The sequence below is a fragment of the Mastigoproctus giganteus genome, chromosome 7 (genome assembly GCF_048544385.1).
Source record: "Mastigoproctus giganteus isolate SK-2022 chromosome 7, ASM4854438v1, whole genome shotgun sequence".
Classification (NCBI taxonomy): domain Eukaryota; kingdom Metazoa; phylum Arthropoda; class Arachnida; order Uropygi; family Thelyphonidae; genus Mastigoproctus; species Mastigoproctus giganteus.
Genome location: NC_143581.1, coordinates 132,596,361 through 132,613,543, shown reverse-complemented (window position 1 = coordinate 132,613,543; position 17,183 = coordinate 132,596,361). Strand labels below are relative to the sequence as shown.

At 38.9% G+C, this 17,183-nt stretch overlaps 1 protein-coding gene across 1 annotated transcript in view; it reads right to left on the bottom strand.

The window, feature by feature from the left end:
* Positions 1-17,183, bottom strand: part of LOC150083207 (tRNA (34-2'-O)-methyltransferase regulator WDR6) — a 760,490-nt gene that overhangs the window by 80,513 nt on the left and 662,794 nt on the right. Inside the window, exon 21 of the mRNA XM_090378434.1 lies at positions 8,003-8,349. Coding sequence (XP_090234560.1) covers positions 8,003-8,349 — 347 coding nt within the window. The remainder of the gene's footprint in view (positions 1-8,002; positions 8,350-17,183) is intronic.

The window sequence follows — 17,183 nt, the reverse complement described above, 5'->3', positions numbered from 1 at the left end:
TATATGCTTCATTTCCTAAGATATAAGATAAATCATGTAAGATGTTCGACGTGGTGAGCGACTGAAAAATGTTTGACCAGATGGCTGAATGTAAGGGACTAAGTCACTAGAAAATGACGGAGCATAAGTTGTCAGCGACAGGATGAACAATGAGATGGGTTTTCTCCCAAAAATAGGAAAAGATGAGTATGATGAGTGTGTCCAATTCTCAGTCTTGCCAATACCACTTCCTCTCTTTTATTTCACAGGAAGCCAGAGAGCCACAGCTTTGAATCTTGTTTTATCTGGTAAAGTTTACTTTTCCAGATCTGTGACCAGTTGTTGTAGCATGCTTTGCAAATGATAGGCTTTTAGTCACTATGGGGAACCTGAGGATGTTGTGAGAGAGAGAGCAGTTTGAGGATGTTTAGTGACAAGGTAGCACTTTCATTACCCAGAATTCCAGAATAGCTACGGCAGCAAAAACTGACTGTCTGATTGGACACACTGCAGGAGAAAAGCTGGGAATGAATATATTTCAAGATAGGATGAGAAATTCTTCTTTATGGCAAAGACAGCACTGAGGGAGTTGGTGTAAATTATGGCAGGTGAGATGGAATGTTCGATAATTTTACTAAGTGCTAACTTGATGGCATATAATTTAGCAGTGAAGATGCTGTAGGCTAATGGTAGTAAGACTGTAAGAGAAAGTGAAAGAAAAACTGTGGCAGCACCTACCATACTGGCAGTTTTTGATCCATCAGTATAGATTTCACTGGCATGGGAAGAATGATATTCTCCCCCCACTGAAGAAAATGTATATCTTAAGAGGCAGAAACGTACATTCAGGGTGGAACATGTGCATTTGTGTCCTGAAAAAAATCACTTAAATCAATATTCCAACTCTGAGAAAGCTCTTTAATTCTGAGTGAAGCAAGTCTACTTTCATTTGTCTTACTCTCATAGAACACGTCCCACCAAGTATTATAAACATACTCCCAACTAAGATGCAATCAAAGACTATGGATCTTAGCAGCGTAGTGGAGCAGTATTGATTTCCTACGTCCAAGAAATCTAATGATAGTAACAAGTGGGATTGGAGTATTGTTTATTTGCAATTCAGGATCAGGATGGAGAGCCGGTCCCTTGTAGAAGTGAGTGGCAGTGCATTTCTTTTCTAATAGTTGATAACAATTCTACGAAGTCCAGGATTCTATTTTGGCCACAGCAAGTTGGAGCAGCCGTCCGATGGTATTCATACTTTGAGAATAACAGGAAATGGTAAAGTCATCTGCATACATATAAGTTTCAATAGTTTTTGGGATATCTTGTGTCATGCTGCTAACTCAGATTGCTTAACTTAATTCAAGTATTGATCCAAGTATGGATCAATACTTGAATTAAGTATTGATCCATGCAGGACCACCTTCTTCCTGAATGCGAGATAGTAGCAGTAGCCATATGGTGTAAGGAAGCCTGAGGCTTTTGCTGCATCAGCCAAAAAAAAAAAAAAAATTCTGAATTACCCTGAGAGAGAGAGAGAGAGAGAGAGAGAGAGAGAAAAGTAGAAGGGAGTTGCGAAGAAAGATGATATCCAAGCTCAGGACCCTGGGTGTGCCAAGCACATACTCACCAGATGTGAGCACCTGCAGAGCATATGTTTTTATATCGGACCTGAAAAGAATGCAATTGCAGGAATTTTCAACTATTTCAAGCAAAAGGCCCCTAAGTTCCAGATGGCAAAGATCTATATTAATACCATGACGCCATGTATCAAATGCCTTTTTAAGATCTAAGTTTACCACGACTAGATGTTGTTTCATGACAATAAGCATGTCTTGTTCTGTTCTTCCAAAAGTCAAACTGATGATCAAGTAGGAGATTCTGTGACTCCAGGATGTAAGTGAGCCTTGTATGAACCACCCTTTCGAAAATTTTACCCATGCAGCTTGTGAGAGATATGGACCTATAATTTTGGACCAGGGAAGGGTCGTTGCCTGGTTTTGGTAAGGCGATAACAAAAGAATGGCGCCAGGAAGGATAGGCATGTTCACAGAAGATCAAATTATAGAAAATCAATAAGGTACACTAGTCCTCTTCAAGTAAGTGCTTCAGCATAATGTAATGAACACCATTCGGCCCTGCAGCACTGTTGGAAGATCTGGCATATGATGCAAGAAAGCAAGCTTATACAGCATCAGCCAAGAAAAAAAAAAAAAACCCTTTCCCATTTTGCCCATCTAGTCGCCCCAAATGTCGGTCTAGTTAAGCCTTCAATTTATTTAAGCTATCAACTTCCACAACAACAGATGGAAGTCTGTTCCAGCAATCAATTACCTATTGGCTAAAGGCAAACTTCTGCACATCTATTCTAGAACTATCTTTCCTCAAATTGAACTTATGCCCCCATTTCACCCATCCGGATGCTCTAAAAACCTGTCTAGTTCAGCCTTAAATTTATTTAAACTATCAACTTCCACAGCAACAGATGGAAGCCTTTTCCAGAAATCAACTACACGTTGCCTAAAGGCAAACTTCCGCACATCTATTCTACAACTGTCTTTCCTCAATTTGAATCTATGTCCCCTCAAGTTTTTAGTATCCTGTCAACATTGAGCCTGCTAAAACCATTCAAGGCCTTATACACCTCAATCAGATCACCCCGCAGATGCCTAGTCTCTAAGATGTTGCAACTTGCAGATCTTAAGCCTTTCTTCATAAGTACACCCCTTTGTTCCTCTCACCAATCTTGCCCTTCTCTGGACTCGTCCTAGCAACTCTACATCCTTCCAAAAATTAGGCCTCCAGATCTGTATACAGTACTGTTGTGACCTGACCAATGCCTTATACAAAGGGATAATCACCTCCTTGTCTCTGTTAGTGAAATTCCTACATATCATTGACAAAACTTCATGACCTGCTCTAGCAACCTGTCTGCACTGCTCAGAAAACTTCATATCTGACTGCACAATTACTTCTTAAATCTTATTCTTTCTCCACCTCCTTGAGTGTAGTACCAAAGAGTTGGTACGTTTCTCTTGGGTTACTGCTACCCATATGTAGTACTTTGCATTTTTTCGATGTTAAACTCAGTTGCCACTTCTCAGCCCATCTGCCTATCGTTTCAAGGTCCTGTTACAGAAGCATACTAACATTAACAACCCTGCCAGTCTTTGTATCATCTGCAAACTTGGACATTAAGCCTGATATACCTTCATTGATATCATTGATAAATACACAAAACAACAATGGGCAGTGCATCAAATCCTAGGGGACTCCGCTAATAACATTAGTCTACATAGAGCAGTGTCCATTTATTACCACTCTCTGTCATCTCCCACTCAACTATTCCTTTATCCATTGCGGCAACTTTCCCTTAATGCCATACCGCTCCAATTTTACAGCAGTCATCCATGTGCAACAGTATCAAAAGCTTTCCTGAAATCCAAGTATACGATATAAAAATTATTTTTAGCATCTAGTTCCTTTGTGACCACATCGTAGTATCCAATCAGATTGGTCAGACAAGATTTCCCCTTAACAAACTGTGTCCGAACTATTGCTGCTGTTTTGTCTCGGTGATCCTGTATCACCTCTTTAACCAGTGACTCCAATATTTTCTCCAGAACAGAAGTTAAACTAACAGGTCTATAATTATTTGTGTCATCCTTTGAACCCCCCCTTTGTGATTTGGGATACATTTGCACATCTCCAGTCCATGGGGACCTCCCTGACTCTAAAGATGCTCTCATAATTATGGTTAAGGATTTGCATACTTCCCTTGCGGCCTCCTTCATTATAACTGGATAGATCCTATGGCCTCAAGTGCCTTTTTTATGTTTAACTTCAACAATTTTGCCTCCACTTTACTCTCAGTTATTGCAAAATCATTTTGCTCCCTGTTAGAGTTTGATAAACTTCTGGCAATCCCCTCCTTGAATAACTCCTCATGTGTGAATGAAGATTCAAAACTCTCATTCAGTTTATCAGCTACTTGTGCAGGATCATCAATAGTCAAACCATCTATGTTAAGTGGACCAATATGATTCATCCCCTTCCCTCTAGTATTTACATAAGTAAAGAACTCGTAGCTGTTTTTCTTTGCATCTTTTGCCAAAGATTTATTGTAATCTGCTTTTGCCTGCCTAACCTCCTTTGTGACTTCAATACAGACTAGCTTATATCTGTCATACGATTCTGTGTCGCCTGATAATTTAAATGCATCCCACCCATGCATTTTTCTTCTCTCCCATGAGCCTCATTAATTGATCCAACATCCATTTAGGCCTGAACCTTGAACAGTATTTCTAAGTTGGTATGAAAAGCCTAGTAGCCTCCAAGATTAAGTCTCTGAAGGCTTCCCATTTAGAATTCACCATTGGTAACATCATCAGTTGATGCCACTCTATAGAATTTAAAAACTGCCTGAGATCACTGTAGTCACTTTACGAAAACAAAAACCCTTCCCTTTACACTTGATGGTAGTTACATCTTTAAGTAAATCCCACATCAGTACACTGTGATTACTGTCACCTAGTGGTTCCTTTATCTGCAAATTCCTAATGCATGCATCATCACTGTTGATAATCAGAACAAGGGTATTACTCCCACTGGTTGCCCCTCGATCATGTTGCTGTAGAAAACAATCCTCCAATAAATCCACAAAAGTCTTGCTAGGGTGCGAGTGACCAAACCACAAGTGTCAGTCAATATCTGGAAAGTTAAAATCTGCCATTACAAGACATTCTGATTTACTGGCCCATTCTATTTCTCTGCACCACTGTTTCATTGTATTAATCAGCTTTATTAGGCTTATAACATACTCCTATTCTCATTTTCCCTATCCCAGTGTTTATGTTACACCAAACAGACTCAACATTGCACTGTCCACCCATGTCAACTGGATGCACTTCCTTAGATTTTGTGTTATTAACTAACAGGATAACATCTCCTGCCCTGTCTATCCTTTCTGTACATATTGTACTCATCAAATTCCAATTCTCAACTGCTTGTATTTGTGTGACACCATGTCTCTGATATCCTAACAATATATGCCTTTTATGTTTTGATCAGCACTTCAAATTCATCAATTTTATTTACTATACTTCTAGCACTGGACATTTGTTCTTACTCTTAGTTATCCTAATGCAGCCCATGTATTTACTTGTTCCATGATGACTACCAGCAGCTCTTGAAATCCCCAGCAACTTGCTCTCTAGGCTGCTGTTCATTTCAATAGAAGCAATGCAAGAATCACTTTGGCTTCTGCCTGTGGCTACCGTTAATATTTTAGTCTGTAAATCTCCCCCAAACTAGCAAGTTTCCGACCCACCTAACACTGTCTCGATAGCATCAGCAAATACAGTGAAACTTCTCCTAACGGACACCTCTCTTTAACGGACATCTCTCTACAATGGACATTTTCAAATTCCCCAACTCTCCTCTATTGGTTTTAACGTGTTTTAAGCTTCTGTCTAGCGGACATTCTCTGTAACGGATGCGGACACGCAATCTGCACTGTTTCGTTTAGATTAGCACTTAATTTGATATCCCAATAACAGACAGCGGGCGAGCTCACGGCCCTTTTTCTAGGAACGTTTCTTCCACGTATTGCCTCAATTGTGTGTTTATTTTCTATTTCCGATTCTCTGAATTTTATCAAGGTTTACGTCGTGGTTCTAAACCCTTTTTCAAGAATTTTAAGGCACGTGTAAAACTTCTGATGAATTCAGTGTGTGCGGGGGGGGGGGGGATTTTGTCAACCTTTCGTCTTTTGAGTTTCAGTTTTGTTCAGTGTCGTGTGAAGTGCACAATGTCTTCTCATAAACATTTAACTTTAAAAGATAAAGTTGAACTCATTAATCCCGAAAACTGTTGGACTTCAAATTGACAATGTTACGTATGAGTGGTTTTGTTGCGAACGTGCTAAAAAATTCCCATTAATGGACCTATTATTAGGAAAAAGACTTTGGAGGTTGCGAAATCTATGGGAGTAAATGAGTTCAAGGCTTCTGTGGGATGGCTAGACAAGTTCAAAACTCGGCATAAAATGTCTTGGAAAACCATAAGTGGTGAAGGTGGATCTGTTGATACTGCGGTTGTAACAGAGAGTGGACCGTCAAATTGGAAGATTTATGTCGTGATTTTGAACCTAAGAATATTTACAACTGTGACGAAACAGGGTTGTTTTTTAAAGCTCTTCCTGAAAAAACAATGAGTCTAAAAAACAAAAAGTGCCAGGGCGGAAAAATTTCTAGGGAACACTTGACTGTACTATTGTGTACAAATATGCTGGGAGACTTTGAACAACCTCTTGTAATAGGAAAACCACAAAATCCTCGTTCAAATGAATGGCGGAAAAAAATGGAATGCATCAAAACAATGAATCAGCAAGCATTTATGACTCAGGCAACATTGCTTTACTTGGGTTCAAGCTATTATAGCATCTAACCTACTCACCAGATTTAGTTGCATTGGACTATTTTCTATTTCCAAATCTCCAAGGACTTGGAAGGATAGAAATTCAATAGTGACAATGCTGTAATGGATGCAAACAACAAGCAATTTGCATCAAAATCTTCTGAATTTTGTTTGAATGGGTTAAGAAAGCTAGTGGATCGTGCTAGAAAGTGTTTTGACTTTAGGGTGAATTTATGTTGAAAAATAAATGGTTTTTACAACTTTCCAGCATTCCTTCTTAGAGGACAGAAACTTTTCAACCTCCCCTTGTACATTGTATTTGGTTGTTTGTTTCAACTAGTGACATAATGGAGTGCACAGTAATGTGTGCATGCAATTGCTTGCAGCTGAATGGCTGAATATGTTCTTTCAGGATAAAACAGGGAACCTTACTTTCTGACTTCCTCTATATCTTTATATATTGATAAAATAAAATGAAATAAGAATGACATATGAAAAATAACAATGGAGGGGCTATGCATTATTGGTTGCTATAAGGATTTTAAATATATAAAGGTATTCTTTAGTGCAATTGCATTATTATTACATGATTACATTATTATTACAAGAAAAACTTAAGTTTTTAAGTTAGGCTTCATTATTATAACATCTCATATTGTGAAATCCTTCACAAGTGGATAGGAAATCATACTATCCATGCTTTTTACTTTTACTGCTTCCACTGCTATATTCAATATGGTTGCTATGTTTCTAACACGACATATTAGAAAGAACATATAATATGAGATTTTATAATAATGATGCTTAATATACAAACTTGAGTTTGACTTAAAGTTTCAGGGCTAATGTAAAGAAAGCCCACAAGAGAAGCATGCAAAAGTTCAATGAAATTTACTGGTAAAAGTACTTTGCCGTAATGGCATTTGTATTGTTGCTCGCTCGGTAAACAGACGGTGGGTGTTATCAGTCTGGAGTAGGAGTCGAATCCCAGCTTGAAACCCTCCCAAAGTGGAGGGGGTAACCTGACCTTTTTTCTTTAGAATCACTAATTGAATCACCAATAGAGTCATATTGGAAGTTCTGGTGTCATAAAAAATGTTCGTAATGTAGTTTCACTGGTAAACTTTTTCAAAACCTTTGCCTTTTTTTTTTTTTTCTTAATAAACAATTTATCCACTAGTCCACCAGTGATTCTAAAGAAAAAAGGTCAGGTTACCCCCTCCACTTCGGGAGGGTTTCAATCTTCAGTGGGGTTCAATTTCTACTCCTGACTGATAACACCCACTGTATGTTTACCGAGCGAGCAACAATAGAAATACTGTTACAGCAAAGTACTTTTACAGGTAAATTTATCGAACTTTTGCGTGCTTCTCATGTGAGCTTTCTTTAACTTCGCCAATTTCAGCTATGGAGTAATAATGCAATTGCACTATACATATCACAGCTTGAGACTTTTGCCCTAACATTTTATTAGTATATACAAGAGATAATAATACTTCATCAGATGATATCCATCATATCATGAAACCTTTGATCAGATGATCAAAGGTTGAAACATTTTCTATTATGGTAAGAAAAACACAGAGATACAAAAAACTCTCACCTGATAACCAGAACAATGCCAAGGCATTAATTCCCGATTGATGGAATTTGAATTCTAAATTATCAGTTTCTAAATGTATTCCCTCCAGAGATCTATTCTCTTGTAAAAACATATCTTTGGGCTGCTTGGAAAAATCACCTGTATTTGCAAGAGCAGTTATTTTATTAAAATATTCTGAGTAGTTCCAAAATTTGATTTTTCCATCTGTAGCTCCACTGATTATCCAAGTTCTGTTTCCAGATGTATATTGTAACTGGATGATGATGGATTTCAAAACACAATGGTTATTGTAAGTTATGGTATTATAAAGCATGAAATCACCATTTCTTAAGCAATAAGTAAACATCCTGAAATAAAACAAACAGTTAGATAATGTAAACACTACATCATAATTCAGGCATGTGTAAAAATTTTTTATAGCTGATTTTATTTATTTATATTGGTAACATAACAGAGTAACATTAATGTAAGAATTAATTTTTTAAATTAATTCTTTCATTAATTCAGAATCTGGAAACAAATTATACAGCATGTCACAGTTTGAAAAAAAAAAAAAAACATGATTTTCACAACAAAGAAAACAAATATCACTTACTTGATGCAACTGAAATAGAGGAGTAGAGAAGACCATTAATTATGAGTATTCTCTTATGAGAACATATTCTAACAGGCTCAGGCATATTAGCCAACAGTTATCTATTGACTAACATCACCCCCAGGGGCTCACATCTGGTGAGTATGGCTTGGCACACCCAGGGTCCCAAATTGGATATCATCATAATTCTCTTTCTTGGTGATTCCCTTCTATTTCTTTATCTCTCAGGATAACTCAGAATTTTTTTTTGGCTGGTGCAGCATAAGTCTCAGGCTTCCTTGCACCATATGGCTAATAATAATAATAATAATAATCTGCTATTCTAGACAATCATATTCACATGCCCAACAATCAGTATTTTTTTCTCACCAACAACCCTTCAAAGTCAATGACAGTAGGTATGCTTCAGATCACGTTGTTGATTATCTCTTCTCCAATGGAGTCACTCTTTCTTATGGCTATTCACAGCCTGCATCATTTGGCATTACTGGAATGCAAAATGAGTGATCTGTATTAATGCCTCGATTTTTATTCTTCTTTTCCTTGGTTGGATTACTGTTTCAAATCTGCTGATCTAAATGTTGGCTCACATCATATTAATGAATTTATTCTTGTAAAGATGAAATCCTTTATTCACATTCTACTCCAAAATTTTGTCACATAAACCTTGGTTTTTCAATAAATATGCTGAGGCAGTTCAAGATATGAATGCAGAATACCATCATTAGTTTATAACCCAATTTATAGCTTAATTTTCTGCCTACATAAGGTATGTTCGTGTCAAACGGCACCTGGGATTTCTCCCAACTCCGTGTGTGTTTTGCTGTATCGAGGACAGTACACTGTCAAGCCAGAAACTTGAAAGTGTGTGGGCCATGTCTGTGCAGTATGATATGTTGTGCCCATTGTTTGACCGGCTTATTGGCTGCCAGGCCCCTAGTGGGGCCTGACATTGCCCATACCCTGCCACGTGAAGGCTAGCCGGGTGTATCCAGTATCACAACAAATTGCTCTGGCAGGTCCTGCCACCTAGTTTCCTGTGATTTCAGTGGCTAGGACCTTAAAAAAAAAAAAAAAATTTATGCATTTGACATTAGTGCTTAATGGGATTGCTGTTAGGAAATTACTGGTTGGGGTTGAACGCTAAAGAGATATGTTAAAGGCCTAATAGGTTGGGCAAACTTTTGATGTTATTAAATTTAGACGTGAGGCTATACATTAGATAAAAGCTAATAGTGTTTGTTGTCTTAGAGATTTAGACGAAACTGGTCGAATTTAGACGTTGATTAGAATTTGGCGGCATTTTTAAGGGTGTACCTTGGTCGATTTAGTGAGAGAGAGAGAGAGAGGGGAGAGACTGAAGACTGGGGGGAAACAGATAGAAGAATAGGGATGATAGAGTAGGCATCCTCAAAGAGGTCAGTGGAGACGAGCCCCACCAGGCAAAGTATGGGGGGTAGGCAGGGAGGAGAGGAGACAGAGATCCATCTCCACCGCCTGGGGATGGGGTTTTAAAGGGAACCAGTTCAGATCGCCAATGGCGTGTTGGCAGCAAAGCCATAGAATGTCTTCGTCAGTGTCATGTCCAAGCAGTGTTGAATCCGGTATGAAGGTCAAGCTGCCCATCCCGCTCCAGGGGTGGGATATGTTAGCTGGCAGTGGGGAACCCACCAGGCAAGGGGGTGGGACACACATTTTTTTTTTTTTTTTTTTTTTCCCACTCAACTCATTCATCTTTTTCTCACACACCAGGAGGGGATGCAATGATGTGTAGTGTAAATTTAAATACTAATTAAAACAAGTTAGTGTATACTTAACTGTAGCATTTATGGTTTGTGTTTTTTTTTTTTTCTCACACACACTTTTATTCATTCTTCTAGATCTCATCTCATTTATTCGACTCTTACTTCTTTCTGCACTGCACTCTCTGGGCACCTCAACTTACTGTTATTCTTCAGTTGTGGTGCAGGCCTAGCTGCAAGTTTTTTTTTTTTTTTTTTGCAGGCCAGGGGAGAATGCAGTGATATTGTTTATGTGGTTAGTAAATGTTTGTTAGTACAGTATATGTAAAGTAATGTAAGTTATTTTTAACTTTGTATTTTTTCGGCCAATTACATTAGCTCTTCCACTCATTCCCATTCACACTCTCTTTCCCTCATGCTAGGTCACTCTTTCTTTCACCAAAACTGCCATTTATTCCCTTTTACCATAATTCCTAGTTCACTCAGTGCCCAGCCTATTCATTCTATCTTTCATTTTCATTCATTCATTCTTCTTTCATTCTACATTGGATCCCCTTGCTACTAGCTTACTGATATTGTTCAGTTAATCTGCTTCCCTGGCTGCCTGTACATCTCCCTCCCTTGCATGGTTACTTATTTGGTGTGGGGCCGTAGGTTCCTACATATGGCAGGGTAGTCCTGGGGAGTTTTGTTATATCAGGTTTCTGTCAGGGTGCAGAATACTGCTGTCCTAAAGTTTTTAAGTCATCGTCTGGGTGTGGTGGGAAACTTGGGCAATTTTACTATTGATTATTGTCTAATTGCTGGGGGGGGGATGAATTGCCATTCTTTGGATTGCTCTGTGCATCTCGAATACTTTCTGTGTGAAAGATGTAAAAGCTTCATAATTTTGCTCTTCTATGATGAACAGATGTTCTTCTCTCCTGGGAAGGGGACCAATCTGTGCTATTAGCTGTGTTATGGGGATGTCATATATTATACATTCATATAGAATGTGTGCCCAGTCTTCACTTTTGCCACAGGTGCAGTTTGGGTCATCGGTCAGGCCTAAGGAGGTTAGTTTCGCCTTTAGGGAGCCGTGACCTGTCAATATAAATGTTGTAAAAAGTCCAGGGGCATACCACTTAGGTGGCTCTGGGCTAACCATTGACACCAGTGGCAGAAACCGTTTGGTAACCAGACCTCTGGTTTCCTGATCCCACTTTGTTTGCTCATGGAGCTTTGTGGCTATTCTTTTTCTTTCATCATTGAAGGTGTTGGTTGTGTCAAGGGCTATCCCCAGAAATTCTGTGGGCATGCCCTTTTCAAATCTATAATATAAGCCTCTTTTGGCTACTTCCAGGTAAAGTGGGAGAGTTCCAGCCAGCAACTGTAGTGCAGGTGTGCTTACTGTGCGACATGCTCTGGTAATAGTGAGTAGTATTGTCCTTTGTATTGATTCTAATTTATTCCTATTTCTTACTATGGCCGAGCGGATGAACCACGTACCGGCTCCATAGGTGATAACAGGTAGGAACATTGCATGGTATACGACCAACAGGGTCTTTCTTTTGAGCCCCCAGTCTGCTCGACTGATCCTGGCAATCATACCTGCATAATTTCTCACTTTCTTCGCCAAGTAGATCAAATGGGGGTAAAAAAGTTAGTTTTGAATCAAAGACCACTCCAAGATATTTTAGTTCTGTTACCATTTTTATAGTGGTTGTGTTAATTTTGATTTGTGGATGTCTGCTTATGTCCAAATTGCCTTTTAGAAGTATTTGTTTGGTTTTTTCAGGCGATATTTTGAGCATGTGCATTTGTGCCCACTCCTGCACCTGAAGAGCGCGGTGTTTGCTCTTTGCTCTACAACCACTCATGAGTTACCTTTTACAAGGAAAATCATGTTAGGCTTTTCTGCGAAGGTCAGGCTTTCCATGGGGCCCAGATCCAAGGCCAGAAATTTGTCCAGAACAATGTTCCAAAAGAAAGGGCCAAGGATTGAACCCTGTGGGCGCCTTTATTCACAGGGCGTGTCAATTCCTGGAACCTTGTGCGTATTGAGACACTTCTATTTGTAAGGTAGCTGTTTACTACTTTATAGAGGTTTTGTGGGGCACCTGGCGAAGTCTCCCAAGGACACTAGGCCACCAGAGTGAGTCAAATGCCCCAGCAAAGTCAGTGGAGATTGCCAGCATATATTTCTCCTCTGTGTTTTTAACTGTTGTCAGTAGGTGCTGCATGGCATCCTCTGTGGAATTGCTCTGCTTAAAACCATACTGATTGTTGGAATGCAAACCTGCTTCTGTGTAATATTGAGCTAATCTGCTATATATTAGTCTTTCATATATTTTCCCTAGTACAGGGAGTAGGGCTATTGGTCTATATGATTTGAGATCAGTAGGGAGTTTTTCAGGGTTTTTGTTGTTATTGTTGTTATTGTTATTTTTGGCGCAAGGGCTGCTTAGACCATATTGTGCCTATCAGTGATATGAAAGTTATCAATGGTGACTGTTATGGAAACAGTCAGAGACGATCATATAATTTTAGTCATTTAAGAAAGCAGAATAACTCCAAGGGATTAGCATCGTTGCCTATGATATGAGAGAGTTTTAATAGTTCTTTTAGATTTGGAAGGAAGCTGAATGAATATTGCCAAGCATATTTGTACAGAGTGCATTCAACAAGAATGTGCTTCATTGTTAGCTGACAGTTGCATTGAAAACACTGTGGAGGATCATTTCCCGTGAGGAGAAATAGGTGAGTAAACTGGCTGTGGCCGATTCATGCTCTGGTTAAGATTACTTCTTCCTTTCTGTTAGTACGAAAACTAGAGGTCCATAACTGTGGTTCTGGTTTTATTTCCAATAGCTTATTATCCGTTTGAGCTTGCCATAGAAGTGTCCATTGTTCCTTACATGTTCTTCGTATCATAGGTCTGTAATCGACATATGGAATGCAAAAGCCTGAAGATGGTGGGTTAGATGGATGTTTTGTGGCATAGTCTGCGCATTCGTTTCCTGGGATCCCAGTGTGACCTGGGATCCAGCAGAAGATGACTACTTGCTGGCATTCCTGAATAAGAATCATCTTACTTCTTATGGTTTTTATTAAAGGATTGGTTGGTGAAGAGGTGTTTTGTAGTGCTACTAGTGAATTCTGCGAGTCGGTATATAGTATACTTTTTTTTAATGGAGCGATGGACAATATTTTCTAGGGCAAGTTGAATGGCGAATAACTCAGCTGTATAACTGCTGCATTCAGTAGGCAGAGATACAGAGATGGTGTTAGAAGGGAAAACTGCTGCAGCACCTACTCCACTATCAGACTTTGATCCATCTGTGTATATTTTTATGAAATGCGGATAATTTTGTGTGTGAGCAGTATGAAGTTGTCGCACGTTAATATTTGCAAGGGAATCTTTTCCCCAGTTCAGGAAGTAATTGTCACAGGATGGATTAATACAGGACCATGGGAGAACTGAAGTGTTTGGATCTTGGAGGACTTTTTCAAGGTGTACATTCCAGCTTTCAGATAGAGCCTGTAATCTGATGCCAGTAGGTTGGACTGCTCTGGGTTTATTTCTGTAGAACATTTTAAACTGTGGATCACTAAGTATAGGCCAAATTGGATGGGTAGGCCTGCTTTGAATTTTAGCAGCATAATTCAGAAGTAACACCTTTCTTCTGAGGCAGAGTGGAACTTCATGGGCTTCAGCGTAGAGACTTTGTACTGGCGATGTTCTATAAGCACCTGTAGCAATCCTGAGGGCAGAATGTTGAACAGGAGCAAGCCGTACTAGCACACTGTCCCTAGCAGAGTCATACACCGGGGCTCCATAATCAAGACAAGATCTAATTAGAGTTCTATACAGGTGAAGTAAGGTGTAACGGTCTGCACCCCATGTTGTAGAAGAAAGAACTCTGAGAACGTTCATTTTTTTCTGGCAGGTTGTCCAGAGATATTTGATATGTTCTAAAAAATTAAGTTTCCTATCAAAAATTAGACCGAGGAGGCGAATGCTACTCATAACTGAGATAGGATGATTTGTCAGGTGTAGCTCTTGGTCAGGATGACTCCCTCGTTTGTTACAAAAGTGAATGGCACTAGATTTTTGATGAGATAGTCTGTAACCATTCTGTGTCATCCATAGTTCAATATTGTTTAGTGAGATTTGTAGTTGCCTTTCAATGAATTTCATATTCAGCGAACTGCAGGAAACAGTGAGTGGTTGGTTGTTGTAGGGTTTTTTTTGGCGCAAAAGCAACTTTGGCCATATTGCGCCTATCTATTAATGTTTATGTTTCTTAAATATGATTTATATCTGATCAAAATATCCTATTAATTTTAAATAAGTGAATATATTTTCAATGTTGGAGTTATCGCCTAGGATTTGTGATAAGGTCAGAGAATCTTGGAAATTTAAAGGGAGATGGAAGGCTGACTGTCGCGCCATGTGGTATTGTGGACATTCTATAAGGAAATGTTTTACAGTGAGTTGACAAGAACAGTGAAAACATTCTGGGGGATTTGCTTTGGTGAATAAGTGAAAGTGCGTGAGATGAGTATGTCCAATGCGCAGTCTGGTTAAAATGACTTCTTCGTGCCGATTTTTACGAAGACTCGATTTCCATGGCTGAAGTTCATGTTTTATTTGAAACAGTTTATTGTTTGATTCATTTTGCCACATTTGTGACCACTGTGTATGGAGAATTTGTTTTATAATAGGCCTGTAATCGAAATGTGGAACTTTGTAAAGCGTTAGGTCTGTGTTTGTAGGATTCTTTGCTGCTCTATCGGCTCTTTCATTACCTTCAATGCCTGTATGTCCTGGAATCCAACAGAATTTTACTTGCCTCATTTTACTTTTGAGTTTCACAAGATGAGTTTGTATCTGATGAAGAATGGGATGCGATGGAGTCTGCCTTTGTTGCAGAGCGTGTATTGCACTCAATGAATCTGTGTATATGAGATGTTTCTGATGCGGGGAAGATGCTATGTATTTTAAGGCTATTAGTATGGCAAATAGCTCGGCAGAATAGCTGCTGCATTGGTTTGGGAGTTGCTGTGAGATAACAGTGTGTGGAAATACCACTGCAGCACCAACTTTGGTGTCTGTTTTAGAGCCATCTGTATATATATATGAAGGTATTCAGGGAACTGTGATGAGTGGGCTGCATGCATCTGTTTTATGTTGACATTTGCTAGAGTGCTTTTTCCCCATTGTTGGAAATAAGTGTCACAGTTAGGCGTGAAAGTGTACCATGGTGGAATACTTATGCTATTATCCTCATGAATGTTGTCGAAGCTTAGGCCCCATTTTGAAACTATTTCTTTTAGTCGTATTCCAGCTGGTTTATTCACTGTAGGTTTATTGTTGTAGAGAATTTCCCACTGTGGGTTAAAAAGATACTGCCAAGTAGGATGATGAGGAAGACTTCGGATTTTAATTGCATAGTTTAATAGCAGCATTTGCCTCCGGAGATATAATGAGGGCTCGTGAGTCTCTGCATATAAACTTTGGACTGGTGATGTTCTGTATGCACCTAAAGAGATTCGTAAGGCACTATGATGTATGGAATCGAGCCATTTGATGACACTTGGTCTACACGAACTATACACAGGGGCTCCATAGTCTAGTCTTGATCTGATTATAGCATGGTATAGGTGAAGCAGTGTGAACCGATCGGCTCCCCACTTCATTGCAGAAAGAACTCGGAGAATATTTAGTTTTTTTTGACAGGTTGTTCGGAGGTATTTGATGTGTTCCAAAAAGTTAAGCTTTTTGTCAAGAATCAGGCCAAGGAAACGTATACTATTTGTTAGAGGTATCAGCTGGTTTTCTAGTTTTATTTCTGGATCTAGATGCATTTTTCGTTTTCTACAGAAGTGTACAGCTATTGTTTTTTGTTGTGATATTCTATAGCCATTGTTTTTAGTCCATAATTCTATTTTTTTCACTGCGCTTTGTAACTGCCTTTCAATCATGTTCATGTTTTGTGAATGGCACGAAATAGTAACATCATCTGCATATAGGAATGTTTCCACTGTTTTTGGCAAGTCTTTTGTAATAGAATTTACTTTGATTGAAAACAAGGTTGCACTCAGTACTGAGCCCTGAGGAACTCCTTCTTCCTGAGTATATATTTGTGACAGATTGTTTTGATATTTTACTTGGAAGGTTCTGACTTTCAGGAAATTTTTTACTAAGAGTGGTAAGTTGCCTCGCAAACCAATGCTGTGGAGATCTTTAAGAATGCCGTATTGCCAGGTAGTATCAAAGGCCTTTTCTATGTCGAGACTGATCATTATTAGATGCTCATTCCTTAGAAAAGCATTTCGGATATTTGCTTCTGCTTTTATCATGGGATCTAGAGATGATCTATTTTTACGAAAGCCGTATTGATTTATGTTAAGTACATTATATGTTTCTAAGAACCAGGTTAATCTGTTGTTCACCATTTTCTCGAGGATTTTCCCAAGGCAACTTGTTAGTGCTATTGGACGATAATTCGTGGGAATCATATGATCTTTGCCAGGTTTAGGAAAGGCAATTACAAGGGAGTGAAGCCAGGAATTTGGATAGTAATTTTCCATGTAAATTCTGTTGTATAGCATAAGTAAAGCCTTTAGAGATTTTTGATTGAGTTGTTGAATCATTTCATAGTGAACTCCATCAGGTCCTGCTGCACTCTTCCTAGACTTAGCCAGAGCTTTTTGCAATTCTTCTATGTTGAAAGGTTGGTTATATTGGAGTTGTTGGCTGGTATTAAAGTTTAGTCTGTATTTTTCAGCTACAGTTTTCGTTTTCTGAAAGGATGGGGTATATGCCGATACTGCTGATATATTTGTAAAAGTAGTTGCA